The 22,712-nt window shown below is 41.1% G+C and overlaps 1 protein-coding gene across 2 annotated transcripts; it reads right to left on the bottom strand.

The window, feature by feature from the left end:
* Positions 1-469: 469 nt before the first annotated feature.
* Positions 470-19,601, bottom strand: c2cd3 (C2 domain containing 3 centriole elongation regulator). Of its 2 annotated transcripts, none has more exons than XM_035944133.2 (33): positions 19,408-19,601; positions 17,995-18,264; positions 17,751-17,908; positions 17,264-17,436; positions 16,989-17,149; positions 16,767-16,899; positions 16,520-16,663; positions 16,302-16,434; positions 16,098-16,207; positions 15,656-15,859; positions 15,248-15,363; positions 15,042-15,160; positions 14,495-14,626; positions 13,991-14,419; positions 13,346-13,497; positions 12,556-12,799; positions 11,275-11,458; positions 11,031-11,199; positions 10,374-10,546; positions 10,146-10,281; positions 9,316-9,584; positions 8,755-8,835; positions 8,011-8,664; positions 7,571-7,918; positions 7,041-7,179; positions 6,890-6,954; positions 6,602-6,807; positions 6,389-6,519; positions 6,153-6,305; positions 5,886-6,064; positions 4,189-4,987; positions 2,948-3,070; positions 470-704 (listed from the first exon to the last, which is right to left on the bottom strand). In XM_035944133.2, the coding sequence occupies exons 1-32, from the start codon at positions 19,442-19,444 to the stop codon at positions 2,980-2,982; spliced, it is 6,492 nt and encodes a 2,163-aa protein (XP_035800026.2). In that variant the 5' UTR covers positions 19,445-19,601; the 3' UTR covers positions 470-704; positions 2,948-2,979. The 2 variants fall into 2 exon arrangements, with proteins under 2 accessions (XP_035800026.2, XP_023117316.2); XM_023261548.3 differs by having other exon boundaries at positions 2,948-3,056; positions 4,270-4,987; positions 19,408-19,600.
* Between the last annotated feature and the right edge of the window lie 3,111 nt (positions 19,602-22,712).

Here is a 22,712-nt window from a genome sequence, read left to right as displayed (position 1 = left end):
GTTTGACCAGAAATAAATCTGCATTTGATATACAGAAATAAAAGCTGGTAATAAGCTGCATTGTGGGAATTGCAGAATCCAGTTTTTAAAGAACCAGTCATGTGTTCTTGGCTGATGCTGGTTCTGAATCCAATTCTTCTTAAAGTGTCATACTGGATGGTTTGTCTCCAGCATTTTGCATCTTAAACCCATATTTACTGGCTTCATTAGTGTCTGAACATGTGGAATGAATAAGGCGACGTTTTATTCAGCAGTGAACCAGAAACACGCTGCATTTTAAATTTACTGAAACATCCCCAAACTGTTAGAAGAAAATTAAACATCAGCAACAGTCTCCAAACACAATCTGTCAACTCATCATGTTTAAACATGTAGATGTTAGAAATGTACCACTTGGCTTCTAAACACGACAACCACAAGCTCAAGTTCAAACACATTCTGTACTAACAAAACACACAAAAAACAAGACTTCCAGTGGTGAAAACTGTCAATATTTATTCATAAAAATACAAAGTGCTACATTTAATTTACATGATGGTTTTGTGCTCAGATGTGGAATCTCAGTGTGTGTGATCAAAGCGAGCTGTGAATATTTTCGCTATCCTCTCCGCCTCCTTCTTCATGGATGAAGGCGACATGTTGGGAGGCTGTGGAGGATTTCTGGGTCTGGGAGGAGGAACGCTGTGACCTGCAGCCTTCTGCTCCTGCAAAGTTTAAAACACTTCATTATTGTTGTTCACACACAGCAATAAAAGCAGCAGTTCAGAACAAGCTGATAAATAAGGGATAATAAAAGCTATTGACAGGGTGGGATGGAAACAAAGACGTGTATTTATTCATACGTCACCATTCAAACACAACAAGCCGTTCTCTGCACAAACGCTTCAACAGGTTCCTCACGTTTCTGTCTGCAGTTCAGGAATCTTCATATCAGCAACAAGTAACAAGCCTGAACAGGTTCAGTAAGAAATGTGGGAGAAGGTGTGTCTGACGGTTTCCCAGCATGCACTCTGGCACAGCGTTTATCGCTGTTGTTGTGTTCTTACTGCTGTTATTATGACCTCAGGTGTTTCCACTTGTGTTCATGGTTACACACTGATGTACAGTTAAACAGCACCAATGATGAATGCATGATTGTTGAGAACAAAACCAGTTGTTCATGTGTGTGTCACCATTTTATCATTTTATTCACGTATTTTGTCCTGTTGCTGCTGTTTGTTATGTATAAAGTATTTTGGAAGACTGATCTGAAAGGTGTTACTCATGAAATGATCCTTGAGACGCTGTCACAGTGATTCCTATAGTCAGGTTTATGACCTGTAATGTTACATTATTGATTCATTTCATCCCTGCTGTCATCCAACTGGTCCAGGCAGGTGTCTGCCTTCATCATCCTCATCATTCATAGGGAATCTAAAAGGCAGCAGTAGGTTGTTGGGTTTTCTGTTCTCTGTACCTGACTACGCTCAGCACCGTCACATGCATACGTTGTGAATTTGCGCTATATAAATAACATTGTATTTAACTGACTGCCAAAAATGAATCACAACAATTATAAATAAGACCATTGTAAGTATTTCTACCATGTGACATCATCAGTTTTCTCTGTGAAATGTGTTACACCATTTGATGGTAAAACTGCTTGATCTGACAGTACATTTATCACTGAGTGGGTTCCTTTTCCTGAAGCCTGAGGGGAGCATATCTCTTAAAAAACATATTTGGTAAATCAGGTTCTTGCTTTTCCTTTAGTGTGTTAGAACTTCTATGTGCATAAAAAAGTTCTGCAAAGTTACAAAGCCAAAAGTAAACACTAATGTGAGTTATTCCTTCCCAAAGAGAACTCTGGCCTTTTCCTGCCTGAAACACTCAAACACAAACTCAGTATCTGCTCTTCTGACTTCTCCATTTCCAGAAACTGACAATATGCCTTTTCTTTAAAGCTTATATTCGTCAGGTAATCAGTTTCTGGCATTAAAAATGAATTGAGGAACAAGCAACACCATCATTTTAATGACACAACTAGATATTAAGTTTTGCCTTTAAAAGGTTGAATCAAATGATCTGAGCTGCATAAATCTAAATCTCAGTTGATCCATTTCTGTAGCAGGTGTCTGTTAAACTTCAGAAACAGCAATGTGATCATGTGACTCTGACATCAGGTCTAAACTCAACCTTAAACTGGAGCTGAGCTGATGACAGCAGCAGCCCATAATAACCCACCTGTTTATATCTGCTCAGCTCAGACGCATGAGCTGCTGCTGTTAAACATGTTAAGATGTGGTTCATTCATGCAATACCAACAAAAACACACTGCAGACATTCAGTTGCATCACGAACCCTGAACAGAGAGCTCAAGATAACATCTTCCCTTTGTTGTTTCCACTAAACTGCAGATACGAGGTGCTAAGAAGCAGGACAAGTGGTGTTGCATTAACTCTGCAACACACAAAGCATGAACTTCATGGAACAACAGACACCAAATGATGCTGGAACTTCATTCAGAGCATCACAAACTCATCAGATATATGTTGCCGTGGGTTTGGAACACTGGGATGCACTTTTTCAGCTCTTAAGGGCATCAGATTATAAAACAGCAGGTGGACCTCAACCTCTTATTGCTGCTGCACTAATAAGAGTTAAATTCCAGCCAACCTCACACAGCGTCACTATTCCTACATGCACTGTGTGAAAGTTATCCACTGATAACTGCTTTCACATGCCAGCTGCCTCATTGGATTCATGCCTCATTTGTCACAAATTCTTTGCCAAGTGAGCTCAAGTAATAAATTCTTCAAACATGAATGCATATATTAAACAGTGCTGAAGCTTCAAGGGTGTGATTTATCACCAAGATGTTCATTAAGAGGGGAGTGAAAAGTAGAAGGAGGTGAAAAGCAGTGATTGATTGTGAATATCAGAAGTAGAAGTGGTGTGAAACACTCACCAGGTCGCTGGGCGTCTGGCAGAAAGAAGGAGCTAAACGTATGGTTCGCATCGACGCCTCCAGTTGGTGAGAGGACAGGAAGAAATTAGGGACTTCAACAGGGACAGAGCTGAATGCAGAACGCTAAAGGAAACACATGGCATTCTGTAGGTCACTTACAGTCACACACTGATAAAATCAACATGAAAAACGCCCCTAAAAACACTAAAGTGAGCAACAAAGAGCTTTTATCATTCAGGGTATCTGCAGGTTTGACGCAGATACATTTAAAACTTCACTCTGATCAAACTTAAGACAAAAAACATGACATAAAAACATGCATTCTATTATTTGTCCTCAGTGATCTCATATTGATTACATTTATCTGTAAATCTTTCATTTTATTGCATCTGACTAATTTTTTGGATAAATCTACTGCTGGAGAAACATTTATCTGATTTTATAATGCAAGTAAAAGAAATAAACTCCTCTGCTGTCTTGGGACTTTTAAAATACGTATTTAAGGACCTCATAATCACTTTAAGGCCTCAGTTTTACATGTACTACAGATCTGTAGACACACTGTGGTATTTACAGATCTTTGATCAGCAGCAGATGTGGATGTGAGCAGCAGATGTGGATGTGAGCAGCAGATGTGGATGTGAGCAGCAGATGTGGATGTGAGCAGCAGATGTGGATGTGAGCAGCAGATGTGGATGTGAGCAGCAGATGTGGATGTGAGCAGCAGGCCATGCATGCAGCTTGCAATTATTTTCCACCAACATCTGATGTAAAAACTGAGTTGACAGCTTCAATCAGCTTCAGGCTGTGAGCAGCGTTCTAGGAGGATGTTTCTATGTTGAGCTCAGCAGAACTCTGCTTTGTTCTTTCCTTTCAGTCGCTCTCCTTCTTCCTCTTGTCTCTGTACTTTTAGAAAATCAACTAATAAACCCACAAAAACATTTTTATTTCAGGGCACAGATTTTTATGCCTTTCCGCTGACTTTACGTACAACTGTTTAAAACATTCAACTGCTGGAACTAACTAAATAAAGCAAAGCCTCAGTGAGAGACTGCAGCTGCCTGCATCTGTTCATGCCTTTATAAAAGCACCAGGACGGCTTTAGACTTGCAGAAGAGCAGCAACATGCATCATGTTGTTTTCCCTTAGAGCGACAGCCAGGACTCTATAGATCTTATAAACATAGTTTTACTCTTTGAATATGAAGGGTGGACAGTTTACAAGCTCAACTAGTTTCTCACCAATCTCTGATCTGACCTCTGAAGAAATGAAAAAATAACGATACAGCCAGAAATGAAGAAGCTGCTACAGATGAAGGATACGGCTGGAGGTGTGTGTGTTGATAGTCCAGGGAGGAGGATGCATTGTGGGGACCTGTGAGGACCTGAACAGAGTCTCCTGACTCCTTGTTGGAGCTGCTGGGTTCTTGCGCTTGTTGCTCTTCTAAAACTTTCAGCGTCTCTTCATCATCTGTTTCTGTGTCTGAAGCGTCTTCACTTGATCCGTTAAAACTCTGGCGGTCGCTTTGTTTCTCACTGCAGTCTTGGTGTTTTGGATTCTCCATCTGCCTCTCCTCGTCTTCACTCATGTCTGGTTCCTCTGGTGTCTCCAGGCTGCCCAGAGAAACCAGGTCAGGGTCCGACATGATGCTGGTCCAAGGACTGGTTTTGTCTGTTAGTGAAGTGACCTCGTTTAGAGTCCTCGGCTTCACCACAACCTCCTCGTAATCCTCATCATCATCATCGTCATCATCACTGTCCCGTCTGCAACCCGCCTGTTCTTCATCTTCATCCTCAGATATGTTTACCTCGAAGCTTCGTTTGTCCTTTTCTTCGTCAGGCTCGGAGGCTGTTTGGTCCTCAGACATCTCTGGCAGCGGCGACGCCAGAGGAGACGGGATTTCTAGGGAACAATCACAAACTCTGTGTGGACTGGAGACGCTCTCAGGGAAGGTTTGAAGGTTGTTGTCACCAACAGGGGAAGTTGTTGAGCTGCTCTGAGGATTGGAGGGAATCGTTTCCAAGTGGTGTCCTCGTAATCCTGAGAGAAGAGTTGGAGTGTGAAGAGTTTCATAGAAAAATTAACACAACCTTCTCAAAGGAATCATTTGAAATATTGAAAATTTGCTTATTAGCCTTCTTGCTTTGTTCAAAGGTTTAAAATTCACTAATTAAAGTGTGTTTGTTGAATCGGTGTAAAAGCCAAAGTGTTTAATGGCAGTTCAATGAAGCTCACTGTCTGGTCTCTGTGCAGAGCTGAGCTAAAGACCTGCTGTCTGTAACTTTATATTTACATCTATCTTCTCACTCAGTTCTCTGCAAGAAAACAAACATTTCACAAAACGTCAAACTATCCTCTTCCATTACAACTTTTGTTTTCAGGAATAAAATCAGTGTGTTGTGTTTGTGAAGTTAAGCCTCACAGTGTTGCGTCTAAAAGCAGAACTTTACATTGCTGGGTTTGACCTGATCACACCTAAAAGGTTCTCAACACCAACGTGGTCTGAGTCCAAAATGACTGCAACAAGAACTGGACAATGCCTTGATATAACAGCAGAGCAGCAAGACTTTACTCTGTTAGCGGACATTTCAGCACCACTGGTTGTTCCTCAGAGCATCAGAAGGTGCAGATGCCTCCTTTTATGGGTAAAATGTCAAAGATACACAGTAGACTGAGTCCACAATGAACTGCAGGTCAGCAGCCAACGTTGAGTAAACTAGAACCCAACTTCAGCCAAGAACAATCTAAAATGATAAAATGATTAATGGCCATGTTTTCTGTGTCTTGCATCATTCCTTCCACATGTTTTACATACGGTTTATTGTCACATGTTATGTGAGAAGACTCAGGTCAGAGTTAACTTGATAAACTCCCTGGTGTTTGGTAATTTCAGACCCTGCAACCAGTAACACCTCTACAGCCCAGAGAAACTGCTCACCACTAATGATGTTGTTGACTTGTCCGACTAACTGGTTGGACTTGAGAAGCAGCTGACTTGAGTCGGTCTCTGAGTCCCTCTGTTTGTTACAGTCCTGCTCAGGCAGAGGTGGGAACGTTGGCGTTGAAAGTTTTCCACTGAAGTATCTCTGAATATTATCGAGCTCACTGAGTTTTCTCCTGTAAAAACAAAGAGTCACTTTCAAAGCTCAGTTGTAAAAACAGCAAACGAAGCAGTGAAGGGAGAACCTGCATCTAAAACTGTTACCTGAGTGCTGAAAATAAGAATGAGCTGGAAGGATTGATGTCAGCACAGCTGCTGCTGCTGCCAACAGACTGAGATGCTGTCTGTTCCTGTAGATTCTGATGGTAAACACGCACTTTGTCCATGTGCTCAAAGTGCCGATCGCTCTCACTGGATCTGTAACAGTGGGACAATAACAGATAAACGCACCCATTGACTTTACATTTCAGCATGTGGGGCTTAAATGTGTGAATTCCAACCTTCCAGAGAACAGCCTATCTGAGAGGTCCGGTGATGAGATCTTCTGCTCGGTGTATCTGCTGATGTGAGAGGGGAAGCTGCTGTAGGTGGCTGAGGTTTGGTAGCTGACAGGAACAGACTGGAACAAAGCCTGGAAACCAAACACAGTTTGGTTGGTTTACAATCTAAAAAGGCACCAAAATGTAAGCAGTGAACAACTGCACTGCTCCTACCGGTGAGCTTTTGGCAGCTTCTTCGTTGGCAGTTTTTCTCTGCTCACGAAGATCTTGAAGCCCTCTTAACGGAGTGATGGACACTTTGAGCTGGCCGTGACACTGACCACTGAAGTCTGTGATGTTGTACCAACCACACACTGATGGGAATCCACACAGCAAAGGGGACAAGTCTACAGAGGCAAAACCAATCACCCTCTCTACCTCTGTGGAAGCACAACAAGCCCAGAGTGATTACTAAACCAGCCAAAGCAACACAAATGGTGAAAGTTAAACTGCCTCCTGTACCTCCTTTGTGCCAGACTTTAAACACCAGAGACTGTTGTGGATCAATCAGCTGCTGCTTCAAAAGCCTGGGAATTTGAAGGTATAACATGTTATTGTGGCATTCAGTCGCTACGGTAACACACTGAGGCGGAGATCTGTGATGAAAGTGGACCTGCACTCGTGCTGATGGTCCCAGACAGGACAGTCATTGTTGGATATGACAGCAGTGGAAACTGGTTGAGCAGAGTCAGCAGTGATGTATGAAACCCAGCAGCATGGTGGTGTTTCACTGCACTCTGCTGAAGGACAACCTGCCAGCAAGCGACACAAACACTCATCAATGCATCACATTCTTCTATACTGTAGTTCTGAAATATATACTGCAGTATGAAAAACTATAGGAATTTTCACCACATGATTTTAATACTATTTGCAAAGAATGAATCATCCAGAAAGATCAGGATGATTTTGTATTTGAGTGCACTTAGAAAATAAATAACATTTTTATAAAATGTCTTTACCACTGAGACTTTGTTGCATCCAAAACAGTGTTTTTGCTTTGGTGATTTAAACAGTCAAACTAATGAGTTGTGTAGCGTCTGGTGGAGACACAAAGCGCCTCTTTTTGGTTGCACATGGCAATGTTGATGCTAAAATGATGTACTAAAAGACAACTAAGAAGCATTGAGGTGATGCGCTCACCCTTCAGACTGAGGTGCATGGCTCGGTCCACTGCCACCGTCACAGGGAAGAAGGATTCATCTACACTTGTTCCTGTGTGCTGCACACATGTCATGTCTGCAGCGGCTCTGGAGGATTTCTTCTTGTGTTTGCTCTGAGTGCAGGATGTTGTGAGTGTCGTGGCTGAAGGGACTCTGTCTGCTGCTTCAGCCTCTTCTAGTAGGAGCTCCTCCAGACTGTCAGAGTCCAGCTGAGTGTGGACTCCAGCAGAAACCTCTCCAGGATCAGAAGCTGCCGTCAGGGTGATGTGGACTCTGACAGCTGCTCCTTGCAGATCTGCTGCTGAGCGTCTGAACAGCGGGTACACTCCTGTAAAGCCACAAACTTATTACAACCTCAAACAAAGACATGGTAACACTAAAGCAGTTCATTAAATTAAGACGTAATAAATCATTGCAAACCACTTAGAGTCAGCTTCTGCTTGGATGTCTTTGCCAGAGACGACAGATCAACAAACGCTGATCCCACCAGTCGGTCTGTGTCGCTGGGCCTTCTGGCTTTGTGTTTGTTAAAGGCGACCCACACCTGCACCTCCAGCCGCTCCTCCCGTAGATACCACATTAAAGGCTGAGTGCTCTTCAGCTCCACACTTCTACTTCCTTCAAAGCTCACCGTGGCATGGCCTTCCTGCCCAGCTTCCTGCCCAGCTTCCTGCCCAGCTTCCTGCCCAGCTTCCTGCCCAGCTTCCTGCTCCACACAGGGCTGTTTCATCTGAGAGCAGAAGGCCTCCTGCTCGTAGAACTTGTACCTGAAGTAGCAGTAGGTGGAAGGCTGGAGCTCACTGTGGCCTGGCAGAAGCAAACAGTGGACAGGAATCCACACTCTGGGCATAGAAAAGGTCACAGAGAGCTTCCTCAGGCTTTCCTCATCGTCCAGCAGTGTGCTGTCAGTCTGAGGCATTTCCCAGCCCAAACCCTGAGCAGCTTTAATGGCTCTTTCTCTGTCTGAGTGATGAGCGAAGCTGATGGAAACTTCTAGACCTCCAACCAAGACGTGCTGCCGCTGAGAACAGCTGGTTTCCTGAGTTTTATACACTCCAAACCAGCCGGAAATACCTTTATTATTGGAGAAGGAAACATAATGACTGTGTGTTCATAAAAAAAACACAACTCCATGACTTAGAAGTGAGCAGAAATACAACGTACCTGTTCTTTTATGGATGAGATCAGCCAGTGGTATTTCCACTGTGCCCAGCATCACATCTTTAGGTCTGGAAATATCCAAAGCTACAACAAACAGCACACAGAAAATATTACAGAGCGATGGCACAAAGGGAAACTTATGGGAACATAGTTAAACATTTAAATGTATTTATATATTTTGGAAATTAAAAATACATTGGGGGAAAAAAATTATGATGCCAAAAAGCAGAGGCAACTCTTCATTTACAAACTATGAGTTACTTATATCAGGTGTGTTGGAGACTATGTCAACTCATTAACATTATTTTTAACATATTTGGGTCATTAATTATGTCTGTAGCAGGGAGACATGCAAAGAAAGTCATTTTGCGATTATTTTAATAGAAATAAGTGGAATTTCTGACCTGACAAATAAATACATTCTTTATAAACTGGTATAGAAACACTGCAAATACAAACATCACTATCAAAAGCTACACCTTGAGTGTCACGAGCACAAAAAGGACAAGTGATGCAGGTTAGACGTTACTGTAGGGTTAAATAAAGACAGTAAGCTCTTTAAACCTTTGCGGTTGTCTCTGTTCCAGACAGTACAGACAGCAGAAGCCTTCTCCAGCTGCTCTGCCAGACTGCTGCTTTCTCCACTGCTCCTCTGAAGCAGCACATCACAGGAAACCTCCATGTGGTGCTTGAACTCAGGGCAGAAGCTTCTGGATGCTGTGCGGGTGCATCTCCTCTCACTGTCAGGTAAGAAGGAAAGCTGGACCGTGACGAAAGAGTTCAGCCCCACGCCAGCAAAATAGCTGAACCTTTCATCTTGCTCTGATAAAACCCTTCAACAGAAAGAGAAGAAGAGTGAAATGAACATGATGGTGTATCATCTACTGTCTACTGACAGATTGAAGAGGGGAAGTTTTAACGTCTTCACTGTTCAGACACTATTAATGGAGCTACATCTACTTTTGTTTCCTTGGTTTCTTAAATTAATGGCATACAAAGCGTGCAGAGTGATGTCTCCTTCCAGCAGCTGTGTTTTAGGCTGCTGGCAGACCTGCAACAGTAAAGATGCTAAAACATTCAGCAGTTCATGTTTTAGCTAAACATGTTTAACTAAACAAAACCTTTCAGGAAAACAAGCAGAAAAGAAAGTAGAAAATCACATATTTCAGTCAGGACAAGCCCATTTAAATTATGTAAAAATATGTTTCCCCCTTGTTGCTCCACAGATGGAACCCACACATATCCATCCACTGGAAATGTTACACTTCATAGCAAACCTCTCAGTTGCACATATCAAAGTGTTGAATCCCTGTTTGTATAAATCCTGTTTGATATCACATACATGCAATAAAACCCAGACACACATGTATGCAGAGGTCAGTGCAGTAACAAACCTCGCTGCTGCCTTCAGACCTGATGCTCGATGCACTTCAACCACCAGCATCACGACATTAGAGGCAGCTGCTCTACCAGGCTGCCCTTCAGCCCTCATCAGTCTGTGTTTGTGTTGAATACAAACATCCAGCAAACCTGAGCATCAGAAGGAATCAGTTACCACAGGAAGACATTAAATGTGGGTCCAAGTCTAATATTAGATGCCATTACTGTCTTTATATGTGCACCTGAAGGCTGAGGCTGCAGTCCTGGTGGACTCTCTGTCCTGGGAATCAAAGGCAGGGAAAACATTTGAGCCTCGTTGGGATGTTGCCTCTGCATGGTCACCATGGCACACAGTTTGGACAGTGGAAGCGTCCCTCTGGCCACAAGCTGATCTCTGACATTTGGATAGTAATATCTGCAGAGGCATAGTATACCAACGATTCACATGGATCAAATGTGTTGAGCCACATAACCTTTAAACCTGTAAGCCATTAAACTGAAATCAAATGAACATCCATGGAAGCAGAAGATCTACAGATGTACAGATCTTGTACATTTACAACCAAAGTGCCAACGTCTCAACAAAAAGGTCTTGTCCCAGAAGTAAAAAGAAGACAAAGAAGACACAAGAAACAAACACTTCTCTCTGGTCTCCTTGTGCCTCAAAGCTCAAAGGTAAAATTACATTTGTTGCACATGATGCACATCAGTTACAGTCAGAATCCCTACAGAGCAGGAAAATACAGACACAGAGGATTGACTCTCACACAGTGGATCTTATGAAGTCACATACTGCTGGTTAATCTGAGGGCTACAATCAGAGTTTCAACTCTAAAATATACGATGTCAAGTTCAGCTTTTGTCAGAATAGACTTTAAACATAGTGACCGCACACAGACCTGCACCAGACTTCAAAGTGGACGCCTCCTGGACCTGACAGGGAGCTGAGCAGCAGCCTCTGCACAGGAACTCCTTCAGGAACCACCAGGACATGAGTCTCAGTGTGAGCAAACACTGGATCAGGGATGCAGAGAGTGGTAGTGGTCCGGAACGGCTTCAAAGTCACGCCTAATGCAGAGCAGATTAATGTGAGAGCCATTTAAAGGGAGGTGGTTTAATCTTTACATGCTTCAGAGGCCTTACTGCTCTCTATGAGGTCTCCATCCAGGTCTGTGGAAACATCAGCCTCCTGACAGGGGAAACTGTACTGGATGTAGCAGTCAGCTTCACCCCACACTGTGGACTGTAGAGGCATCAACCCGCTGACCTTCTCCACTCTTATCACAAACACATGTTCTCTCATAGGTTCCTTTTGTGTTGCATTCACCTGAGGCAGAAACACGGCAGTGAAACCTTTCAACTTATCGCTGCAGTTAGTGTCTGGTGTTCTGGTTCATGGCCACTCATTCAACCAAAGCACAGCATTCTTTGGTTTACATTTTTCCACACACATCTAGAAATGCGTGTAGTTATGTAAGATACAGAATAGAACAGAAGTTTTTCTTATTAGTTTCTCTATACATCCAGGACATACAGAGGAACCAAAAAGATGTTTGTCTCTCACCACTGCATTAGTGCCATACATTAAAAAAGGATCAAAACACAGTATAAATAAAGCAAAATAAATAAAACAACCTAAGCACACTGGCAGCAGTGCAATGTAGAGACAGTTTATTGAGGTGACAGCAGTGCAGTGCTTTTCAGATGGAAATGACGTGAAATATGGAATGTTGGATCTTAGTGGCTAATATGTCATTGAACCTTCTTCTTCAGGTCAATCATCTTATTCTTTAAACAGGGTTTTATGTATTTTTAAGCCCTCATTTGTTACTTAAAATGCATAAGACTGTGCCATTTTTCTTTCTACTTGCACTTGAAAGGCTTCTGGATGTAAATATGACATTGGGGGTCTCAGAGGGCCAATAAAAAACATTTTCCCTTTGTTGTCTTTTAACTGTGCGACAATTTCAGCTGCTTTTAAACAAGTGCACAACCTCCTCAAGAAGCTTTCATTTATGCAAAAATGCAATTTTCTTGTCATTTTATAGCCTCGTTACCTTGACTTTTCAATAAAACACAAGATTTTATGGTCACAATCTTGTGCCAATTTTCTCCAGGTTTCCAAAATCGTTAGTGAATATTAATATTTTCAAGGTATTGCAGCGACGACGTGAGAAATTCCAGCATTGTGACTAAAACATTTACATAAGCATCACACACACTAAAACCTAAAGACAATGTAATTAAAGAAAAAAGCAGTGATAGTGGAAGTTTGCTGACGAACCCATCAGTAGTATCCTTTAATTCTACAGATTTTAGCGCTTCAGTGTGCAGAATTCTCCTTGAACTTCTCCACAAACAGCCTGCAGGCAATGATGTGTTTAACAGGTGTACAAAAAGATGTTGGAAGCGTTTAACACTGACCTTCGTTTGAGAATGTGGCTGGTGATCCAGCAGATGAACTGGTCTGACAAGATGTGACAAAGACTCATGTTGTTGATCTCTTGTGTGCTGGAGGGAAAGTATCTGCTCCGATCGACCCATGGCCAGAACAACCCTGAGGTTTCCTGTACAGCTACCAGAGAAGACATCGATGACAGGCATGGAGCAGTCCACCCCCAGCACAGGAAGCTGAGCCTGCAGGAGGAGGTGGGTGATGGTAGGATCCCTGGAGGGAACATCTGCATGTTACAGGTGTGTCCGCTGGGTCATTTCTGATGAATCTTAGGAATTCAAGAAGGTAATGGCATCTGGGATGAAAGAGCTTAGCCACATATTCTGTGTAACTGCACTACAGCGCCTCCCAGAGGACACAGTAGTGAAGAGAATATGTAAATCTGTGATGCTGCATTTTGGGGAAAACATCAGAGAAAATGTTTTGTGCTTATCCAGTGCTGAAGCTATATTGTTTTTTCAGAGAACGATTACAAAATCCAAAGATATTCAATTTACTTTCAAAGAGACATGAGAAAGCTGACATATATTTACTCATGTGAAAGATTGGCATCACTAAATTTCTGCCACTTTTACACAAAATGAGAGATTGTTTGAATCATATAACCTGCAGATACAGAATCTATCAAACAAATAATTGATGATAATCATTTGTGTTCAGTCATGCTCTTGGTGAAATTTCTTCTCCTCCAGACAAAAAGTATGTTTTTTTCACCGAGTTCCCGACAAGAAAATTAGAAAAATGTGTTCCATGAATTACCTAAATGACATGTAGAACTGATGAAGAGGTAATTTGACCAGACCGAGGAGTCGATCCTGTCCTGAGCTTCCGATTCTCTGCCACACTTCAATCACCATCATATTATTCTTCATCCGCTCCAGGAGTTTAGTTGTTAAGGCCACAGGCGTCACCTAAGAGCACAGAAAATAGGGAAAAAGCACATCTGTAGCCTAAAATAAATCATCTTTCAGTTTCAAGTCATTACATTTTTTTTTAAACCAAGTCCCAGTAAGGTTAGCTGAGCCTATTTTTCAAAGGAGACCTGGCCAAGATCGTAACTTTACAACTTTCAGAAAAGACGACACAACATGAGAACACAAGTAAAACTAAACTAAAAACCAGGTCTTATTATAGGAATGAAAAGTGATTTATTTTTTAAATCAAATCTCAAAAATAAGAAAACTAAAATGAACTAAAAGAGCTTTACTACAAACAACAACAACGTTATTTAAACTATTCCAGGCGGCTGCAGCAGAACACATGAAAGCAGACAAGTCCAGCATTAAGATTTAGCAGATGAGCTCCATAAAACACATTTAAAAAGACACCATGGTAGTCTGTCCAAAGAGCGAGGACTGCAGTGGTAGAAACGTATGATTAGAAGACTGGATGTCCTCAACTGACCTGGACAAAGTTGAACGAGGGGTTTGAATGACCCCAGCTGACGACGGATCTCGCCGTCTCGTCACACCAGAACAGTCTACAGTTCAAGTAGACGTTTGGAGCTTGTGCTGGTCCACGGCTGAAGTTCTTCCCGTCTGGCACCATGAGTAAAGCATGCAGCAGCAGCACCTCGGGGTCCTCCTGCTCCACCTGCTGCCAGGGTTTAGGAGGAGCTGTGAGGAGGCTGGGATGAGGACAGGATCCATTCAGCCTGGAGCCCTCTAGAGATCCAGCTGCTAACTCCTCCCTGCCAGCAGGGTGGGATGTGGACATGGCTTCCCTCTCTGGACTGTGTGCAGTGTGTGAAGGAGACACGTCTCTCCAAGTCAGCTTGCTTTTAAAACGTTCAGACGACAAGCTTCTGCTGTCGGCTCCAAGTTCCAGGGACACCTGAAAAAAATATTAATATTCTTTCTGCTAGTCATTTGCAAATATGACTTCCTGTATAAAAAAGCAGCGTATTACCTTGAGAGGTCCAACCTGGTGCATTTCATTGTTCTTGTCCAAGCTCTGAACAGGTAAGACAACAGTGTGACTCAGCTGCTTGCTGTCCAGCAGACACCGCAGTGGATGAACTGCCTTTCCAATGGCAACAGGCTGCATGGAGAGCAGACAAGTTCAGTACCAACACTTCAGTCTTTCAACGTTAACAGTTCTACTATATGCACATCTGAGCATTTAATAAAATATGAAACTGCCTATATATTTCTATTTATTTATGGAAGCCTTATTACAGCAGTTCTATTTGTAGCAGCACTAAATGACAGCGCAACTGCTGTATTTTGTTAAAGATGACTAATATTTCCAAAGTGAGAAGTGCATAAAGACCACAGAGGACCAATTCAACTCCTTATTACTCAAAATCATAGTACATTACAGCCGCTTAATATACTAAGACTCCAATGTAAAGCACACTATAATCTAAGGATATCAGTTGCTCTGTCTTTCCTAAACCAGTATGATCAATATTTTAACCAACTAAGTGAGTGATGTGTAAGAAAGATCTACATACTTTCTTCTGGTCACTCTTTCGTGAGTAGATCTTGAATAGCAGATCAGAATCCCACCACTGTTGAACTGTTGCTGGACTGAAGTGGACCGGAAACACAGAGAGCTGCTGGAACCTCGCCGCTAAAAAACACAGAAGATCAAATGTAAGTCAGAAAAACCTGTTGCTAACTGGTGGGATTCACAAAACCAGAATCTAACAGGCTTTACCTCCTCCTGTGACTTTAGTAGAAACAGCTCTGGTCACCTCCCCACCTCCAGTTTTGCTGCGATCATGTCGAGTGGAAGCAGCGTTCATCGGGAACACGTACTCAACAAAATACGTACTAACAAAGGACAGAAGACATCACATGTATTAGTAACTCATAATGGCACTTCTATTTTTAGTTTCTTAGATATTGTTCTTATCAGTTTTATTGTTGTTACTGTGTCTTCTTAGCCATTGTTTTTACCCGTTATTATTTTATTCTATTTTATCTGTTGCTTGCTCTGTAAAGCACTTTGACTTTAAAGTTCCATATAAATAAAGTTCTTCTTCTTCTTCTTATTATTATTATTATTATTATTATTATTATTATTAATAAAAAAGACCAATAAAAATGTAAATGCTACACCTACCACTTCTTGCTGATTATTGGTCGAGGAGGTTTAGCTTTACTGGAGGTCTTTCTGGGTGTTGTGGTGGAGCTGAAGGCAGGTACAGTCAGGGAGTCGACGGTCACTTTGGCCACCCGGATCAAACTCAGAAAACTCAGCTGCTCCACACTCAGGTGAGGACATTCACCAACAGCATCTGCAGACTGCTGATGCTCAGAATCTGAACTAGATACAGTCAAAATATGGTTAAAAACTGTCTTAAAAGCACTAAAAACAATACAGGACTATATGGAAGCTACAACTGCTGTATTAACTTTTCTCTTGCATTCTTTGTAAATTGTTTCTTAATATATTTGGAAGGATTAAAAACTGGACTTGTCAACATCTACCTGTGCTTATAAATGGAGCTTTTTGTTCTTTACTGTTCAAGATTTGTGGCTGAAGGTGCACCTAAAGCCCTTACTCTTTATTAATCCTGGGTCCTGACTGTGTCGGATGTTTTGGCAGAGTTTTTCTTGAGGATGGTGTTTTTTTAGGTTCCTCCTCGGTGTCATCTGATCTGGTGACAGAGATCTGAAAAGACAACTTCAATAAATCCTCTGCTTGAAAATCAAACGAGTGAACTCACAAAGACAGACAAAGAAACACAAGAAAGTCAACTACTTACAGGAGCTTTGTAGAACAAATTCTCCAATAAGCTCTGATCATACTGTGGATCGCTGAGCTCACTGTCTCCGTGGTCGGACAGAGATCCAGAGGAGGAGCCTTGTCCATCCCAGAGAGGCAGAGATGTGATTGAGCTAAAGGATAAAAAGTAATACTGTTGGAAAAGTCAACCTTTTATTTTGTGACAGATTTGGATGTAAATGCAGACATAGCTGCTACCTGCCAAGAAGCAGATCCACAGCTCTGTTGTCCACGTCAGCAGAAATGTCCAAGGAGAGGACAGCAGCATCATCAGAGGGCTTCAGAGGTGAATCTGCATTCAGGATATTTTCAAGAAACATCCCAGAGGGAGATGGAGTAAACCTGCAGACACCAGACACAAGAAGGGAAGGAAGTCTTACAGACTGTGCATTAAACGGTGAGAGAAAACATTTTCTTTTTTTAATCAAATTTCTGAAACACTGACTTTGAAGGTGGCTGGATGTTGTCCTTTGGGAGAGGCAGAGGGGTATCTTTCAGAGCCGGTGCAGAATCCATGTCACATTTCAGAGCTGAAACCACCATTGCATTTCGTAGCTTGTTTCCACGCTCTAGAATAACTGAGAAGAGAGAAAATGTTGGTTATCTTACCAAAAACATTTACATTTGTAGTTATGCCAAAGTGATGAGGAGTGATGCTGCAACCGACCTGAAAGGAGATCGCTGGTTGCTTGTCCACGATGAAACTCCTGACTTGAAGGATTCACAGCTGTTTGATTATTCTGGGATTTGTTTGTTATTGGCCTCTGATTCTCCAGAGTCTCCTCTTTGTCTTTCGGAGCATTTTGGAAATATAAATGGTCCTTCCCTCTGAAAATATTACACCAATATATACAATAAGATCACTCTATGGAAAATTAAACATAGGATTTTATATTTTAAGAGGTATCACTGTGTGGCTATATTATGAAAACTACTCCAAACCTTGGTGTGTTTCCAGCTGATTCTTTGCCGCTGCCAGTTGAGAGCAATCTGTGCTGCTGCTGCGATGGTAAAGTCAGTTTGGTGACTTGCAGTCCTTCGATGCTGATGTCTGTGGCAGGACCTGAGCTGCTGCTGTCATAAGCTTCAGTCAGAGGCTCAAGACTAAGTGAAACCTCAAGAGGTAAAAAAGAAAAGGAGCTAAGATGTAGACTGTCCTCAGATTTTTCTTGACTAAAAGCACAGCTAGTGATGAAGAAATTGTTCATGCTATATAGAGAAAAAAGCAAAAAGCACCTTCAAAGAATAGCTCAAAAACATTCATCATGTCTTCTTGTTAATACATTAGTTTTGAGTTCTTTTGTTCAGACATCAGGTGAATAGATGGGTGTTGATGACCTTGTAAACAGTCGTTAGTTACAGCCCTATTTACAGGTACTACTCCACAAATGCAGTTGGCATTTGAATGTAAATTCAAATTTCCACTAACCTGTAACTCTCCCAGCTTTTCAGATGTTGGCGATACAAGGGTGTAGAATCCACTAATCGGGTGTGACAGAGTCAAACGGGAGATACCCACAACCTGAGCCCGGGCGATTGGCAAATGATCTGGTTTTGTCAGAACTTCCAGCACCAAAGAGCCCATATCTGGTAATAAAGGATGAGCTGCAGATTTAAAGATGGATGCAGTATAGCAAACATATCAGCAGGTATTTCAGTGTTTCCTAAGCTACCTGTAAGATATGAGGTGAACTGCTTTGGGCCGCAGCGGATGGGGAAGCGTGCCGTTGTCTTGATGGTTTTCTGTGACAGCTGCGATCCATCTCTTGGGAAGAAGTGCGTCCCGTTGGTCGACTCTCCCCACCAGCGCAGCCTGATGAACGTTGCAGAAGGGGGTTTGTGAACGGTCCATAACACCCGACTTATTGTCACCTGCAGGAAGCATCTCAGCTGGCCCTCAACTAGCGGAGGGAGGCTGGTGGAGGGGGACACATCGCTGGGGGCTGCAAGAGTCAAGTTTGATTACAGCAAAGTCAAAATGCAAACTATGCAAAGAGAGGAAATTCTAACATCAAAGGTCAACATACAGTGGAACAGGTGAGTGGTAACTGGTGCAGGTTTCAGTTCTATGTTGGCTGATGGAAAAATCACATACTGCCCTCTCGGACTGTGCAGCAATTCAATATCCACCAAGCAGAATAATATTATGATGAGACAATGTTAGCATGATTTCAGCAGACAATATTATTTTTTAAGTGCGTATTAAGGTTTACATTTTAACATAAATAGCAGTAAAACACAGCCCACTGTTTGACCTTCAACAGCATTATATTTTCAATTATTTTACATTCAGTTTTGGAGATGTGTCATACTGGGACTTGTTGATAACAGAAAATCTGCTGATGAATATTATGATAATTCCAAGACCTACTATTTACAGCTGCAGATCTGTAGGAAGCTTACAAATTCATCACAATGCATTCATCAAATACCCCTTTGAGCTACTGTACCTATGATTATAGCAAGATCCCATTTGAACGCCAACATGTTAAACAGTTATGATATTACGGACAATATTTTTGATATAGCACTGATTGGAACAAGTAAACCTACACTTAAAGCCCAGTGTAATTCAGTTAGTGTTGAATTACACTCCAAAAATCACAATAAGCACAAGTGTCTTGTATTTAAACTGACCAGTATTAGACTACTGCAACTTTTTAATTTAATCTTTAAATAACCACAAAAGCTCCCCGTCTTGCTAATATTTGCAGCAGTGATCATAAACAAGAAATACAAAGCAGTTTTAGATTAGACAACACCACATAAACATACAGGAACACAGCATTTTCACTGGATAATTGAGTAAAAAGTAACGGATATACAGCCCATTCCATTTTTAGCTTTAGCATCTTTTGGCAGAACAACAGTTGCTTAGAGTTTGTACAATAGAGTTACAAACTGGAAAACAAATGTTTATTGAGGCAGACAGTAAACGACGAAACAGTAACACAATCCGACAGAAAGTGACAGCACAATAACTGAATACAAAGTTAGCTAGTAAGCTAGCAGAGGAGGCTAACGTTAACCTGACAGCTACTTACATTAGCATTAGCCTGCTAGCAGCTAAGCTACACTAACTTTACCTTTTTTCCTCCCGCTCCTCTGCTTTCTGCTCTTCATCCCTCAGCTCAAGACATTTGTGAAAGACAGCGGGGCCGAAGCAGAGACTGATCCGTCAGCAGGCATGTTTTATTATTACTCTGCAGCTCAATAATAATCCGTTTAACTGAGCTGTGTGAGCCGCTAACACACACACAAACACACAAACAGCAGCGCGAAAAACTGTTTCCGAGCAACGAGAGTTTCTGTCCCGCTTCCGCTGCCGCTAAGGTTCATTGGCATTCTGGGAAATGGAGTTTGTTGTTGCTGAGGCTGGCACAAGTAAGGATTTTATAGAAGTTTTACCGTTGTTTTCCTTGTTTTTGAAAAACAATATTTAGAAATTACACATATTTCAAAATATAATATAGGGGTTGATTTTCAAAGTACTGCACCTATTAAATCTAAAACAAAAAATGTAAATGTACTTCAGTTAGTAAAGGTAAAAAATCACACGAAACAGTCCTATTTAAACAAAATATAATGAGTTATAACAAGCTGTCAAATTATTACGTGCATCAAGCAAAAACAAATGTGAATCCGTGTATGGTTCACTCAAAATAAATATTTTTCAAAATAAAATCTAAAAAAAACCCCATCAAACCACGATGTTTTTTTGTTTTTCCGTTTTTAAAACCTAAATGTAGAAATGTATTATTTAACTAATGAAAAAAACATAGTGTTGTTTTTTTGCTCTAGCTTTTTAAAACCGAAATACAAAATAGGGCTCTTGTTTTATTTTGTAGCAACACCGGAAGTCACCGAGGAAGAACAGATTAGAGCTGGTCTGGACCGTGAACACATCAAGAATGGCTGTCCTCGAGCCCTTTTCCTATTTAATTCTCTTTAAGAGTGGAAAACCCACGCAGAAATCATGGAGCTCCACATTGCTCTATATTATAGAGTTTATATTATATTATATTATATTATATTATATTATATTATATTATATTATATTATATTATATTATATTATATTATATTATATTATATTATATTATATTATATTATATTATTATAGAGTCTAAATGAGAGTCAGGAGGTTCTGCTGGAGAACAGTTTAAGAAGATCAATCATGTATCTGATGCTGATTTGGAGAGAGCTGTAGTTTGTTCTGTTAACCACAGATGTTATTTTCAGTGCCATACTTTATGAACTGTAGAATGTTACGTTTCACTTCTGTGTGTTTTACAGTCAGATCCGACATGTGGACGACAGTTTATGATGGGATACTGGTCATCTATTGGTGCCGCTGTTCCAGTTTAACTGGTGATCAGGTTAACTGGTGATAGTTTCCGCCTCCAGATGTTTCGTCCTCAGATTCATCCGACCAGACTTGGCTGTGTGTGAAATAAACACACTAGATAGAGAAGACCTCGCCGAGAAACGTCAGTATCACTACTTAATAAAGTCTATATCCATGTAAATATCATCTACAGACAGTAAAAAGAATTGTGCTGGCGAAATAAAAAACGTATTTTTATGATAAGACAGTAAGACAAAAACATGTCTTCGCTGTTTTCACATTAGGCGGTGCGGAGTTTGGGACAGAGAAGTGAAGTCATTCGCCACGAGTTATGACTTTGATTTCCGGTTCTGCCGGAAGCTTCCAAATAGGAAAAGGCTTTTTCTTTTTGTGACCAGCTGATTAGCCATCTGCCATACAGCTGTAGGGGAACTAATGATTGGTTTGGCCGTTGCTGCTGGGGGTTCAAATTGATTGACGGACGTAGATCCCGTATCCTCCTGAACTCTCCTGGACAGGTACGCGCTGTTCAGCACGCAATACACTGGTAAGCTTTAGATTTTGTATTAATATTGTTTCTTCTTTTAAGACCAGTTTTCTATGGCTGCAGTGCAGAGTCCGCTGACAGTGTCCCGGTTTATCGGCGGCATCATGCGCGTGTAGCGTCGGACAGCCGAGGTAACCAAAATGTTTGTTTATGTTTATTGTTCCGTTGTTTTGTTGTGGTTAAAAATTTCTTTGTCTCATTACAGTTTTGCCTCTGTTGCCTTGTCTTTTTGCTTGTTTATTTTGTTGTTTCTTTCTTTTAGTTTGTAGTCGTTTTGCCTATTCTGTATTAGTTTGCTTGGTTCGAGTTTAGTTTCATTTTCTCCCCGTGTGTGTTTATCCTCAGGTTGTTGTTGCTGTGTTCTCTGGCTCAGTAGTCAGGTTTCTCTCCTCCATAGCTGCGTAGGGCCTGTGTGACTGTCAGTTTTAATAACTGCATTTATATTAATATTAGTGTGTCTTGTGTGCTGAACATATTTTTGTACCAGAATAGAAATTGTATTTCTATTTTTCTATACACGCCTCTGTAATCATTTGTGCACGTACCTGTGTTTAGCAGGGGAAACCCTCTGTTGAGAGGCAGGATTGTTAACATTCTTAGGGTGAAAGTCCCTAGGTGGCGTTGTCGGTTCTGTGTTAAAAGAAACCAGAAGACCCTCACTAGTCCTAACTTGGTTACATTTTGTTTGAACCTTAAAATTTGTAAAAACGCAGGTTTTTTTTTTCTTTCTCTACTTTTTGTTTTTCAAATTTAATTTTTAAAAGAAAAAAACAAAGCGATTATTCGTTTTTTCTCATTTTATTTTGAAACGGAAAAACGAATGAGCGAACCATACGTGGATTTTATCTGGCAATTGGATTTTCCGTTCTGAAACGAGTATTGAAAAACACAAAACGGTTATTTGATTTTCGTTTTAAAATACAAAAATTAAAATTGAAATACAAGAAGTTTTTCCTTTTCATGATCAAAAAGGGATATACGAAATTTTTTTAAATGGTTTGATTTTTCACTGTATATTTAGAACAACAAGAAAATAAAATCAGTAAGAGACAAACGAAAAAATGTCAGTTTTTTTCATTTTCTGAGACCGGAAGTGGTCATCAGGAAGTGTGGAGCCAAACAGAGTACGGTGCATAGACTGTATATAACTTTTTTTTTTCCGTTAGTTTTCATGGTCAGAATGACGGATCAGGTGGCCGATCTTAAAATAAATCAATATTGATTTTTTTTTGTTTTTTTTGTTTTTTTTTGTTTTTTTTTTTTTTTGTTTTAAAGAGCGTTAAAGTTTTGCGAAGCCAGGGGGCGGGGCTACTTTATTGACAGTCCGGTCTGGAATGATTGACAGGTCTTATGGAGGAGGCAGCAGAGACTCTGCTCTCCTCGTTTGGATTAATTCTGATATAATAACTGTTGGTTTATTTATCAGTGCAGCAGCAGAACATTTTCCACAGACAGTTTTCCTTCCTGTTGGCTTGTTTTAACCAGTTTTCTTCCTTC

Source organism: Amphiprion ocellaris, chromosome 24 (genome assembly GCF_022539595.1).
Source record: "Amphiprion ocellaris isolate individual 3 ecotype Okinawa chromosome 24, ASM2253959v1, whole genome shotgun sequence".
Lineage (NCBI taxonomy): Eukaryota > Metazoa > Chordata > Actinopteri > Pomacentridae > Amphiprion > Amphiprion ocellaris.
This window is presented reverse-complemented; position numbering and strand designations above follow the sequence as displayed.

Coding starts and splice junctions, on each gene's coding strand:
- c2cd3 (XM_023261548.3), bottom strand. CDS start 19,444: ATGAAGAGCAGAAAGCAGAGGAGCGGGAGGAAAAAAG. Junction 15,860..16,097: donor GGACCCAGGATTAATAAAGA/GTAAGGGCTTTA, acceptor GACTGTATCTAG/TTCAGATTCTGAGCATCAGC. Junction 7,180..7,570: donor CATGCACCTCAGTCTGAAGG/GTGAGCGCATCA, acceptor GCTTGCTGGCAG/GTTGTCCTTCAGCAGAGTGC.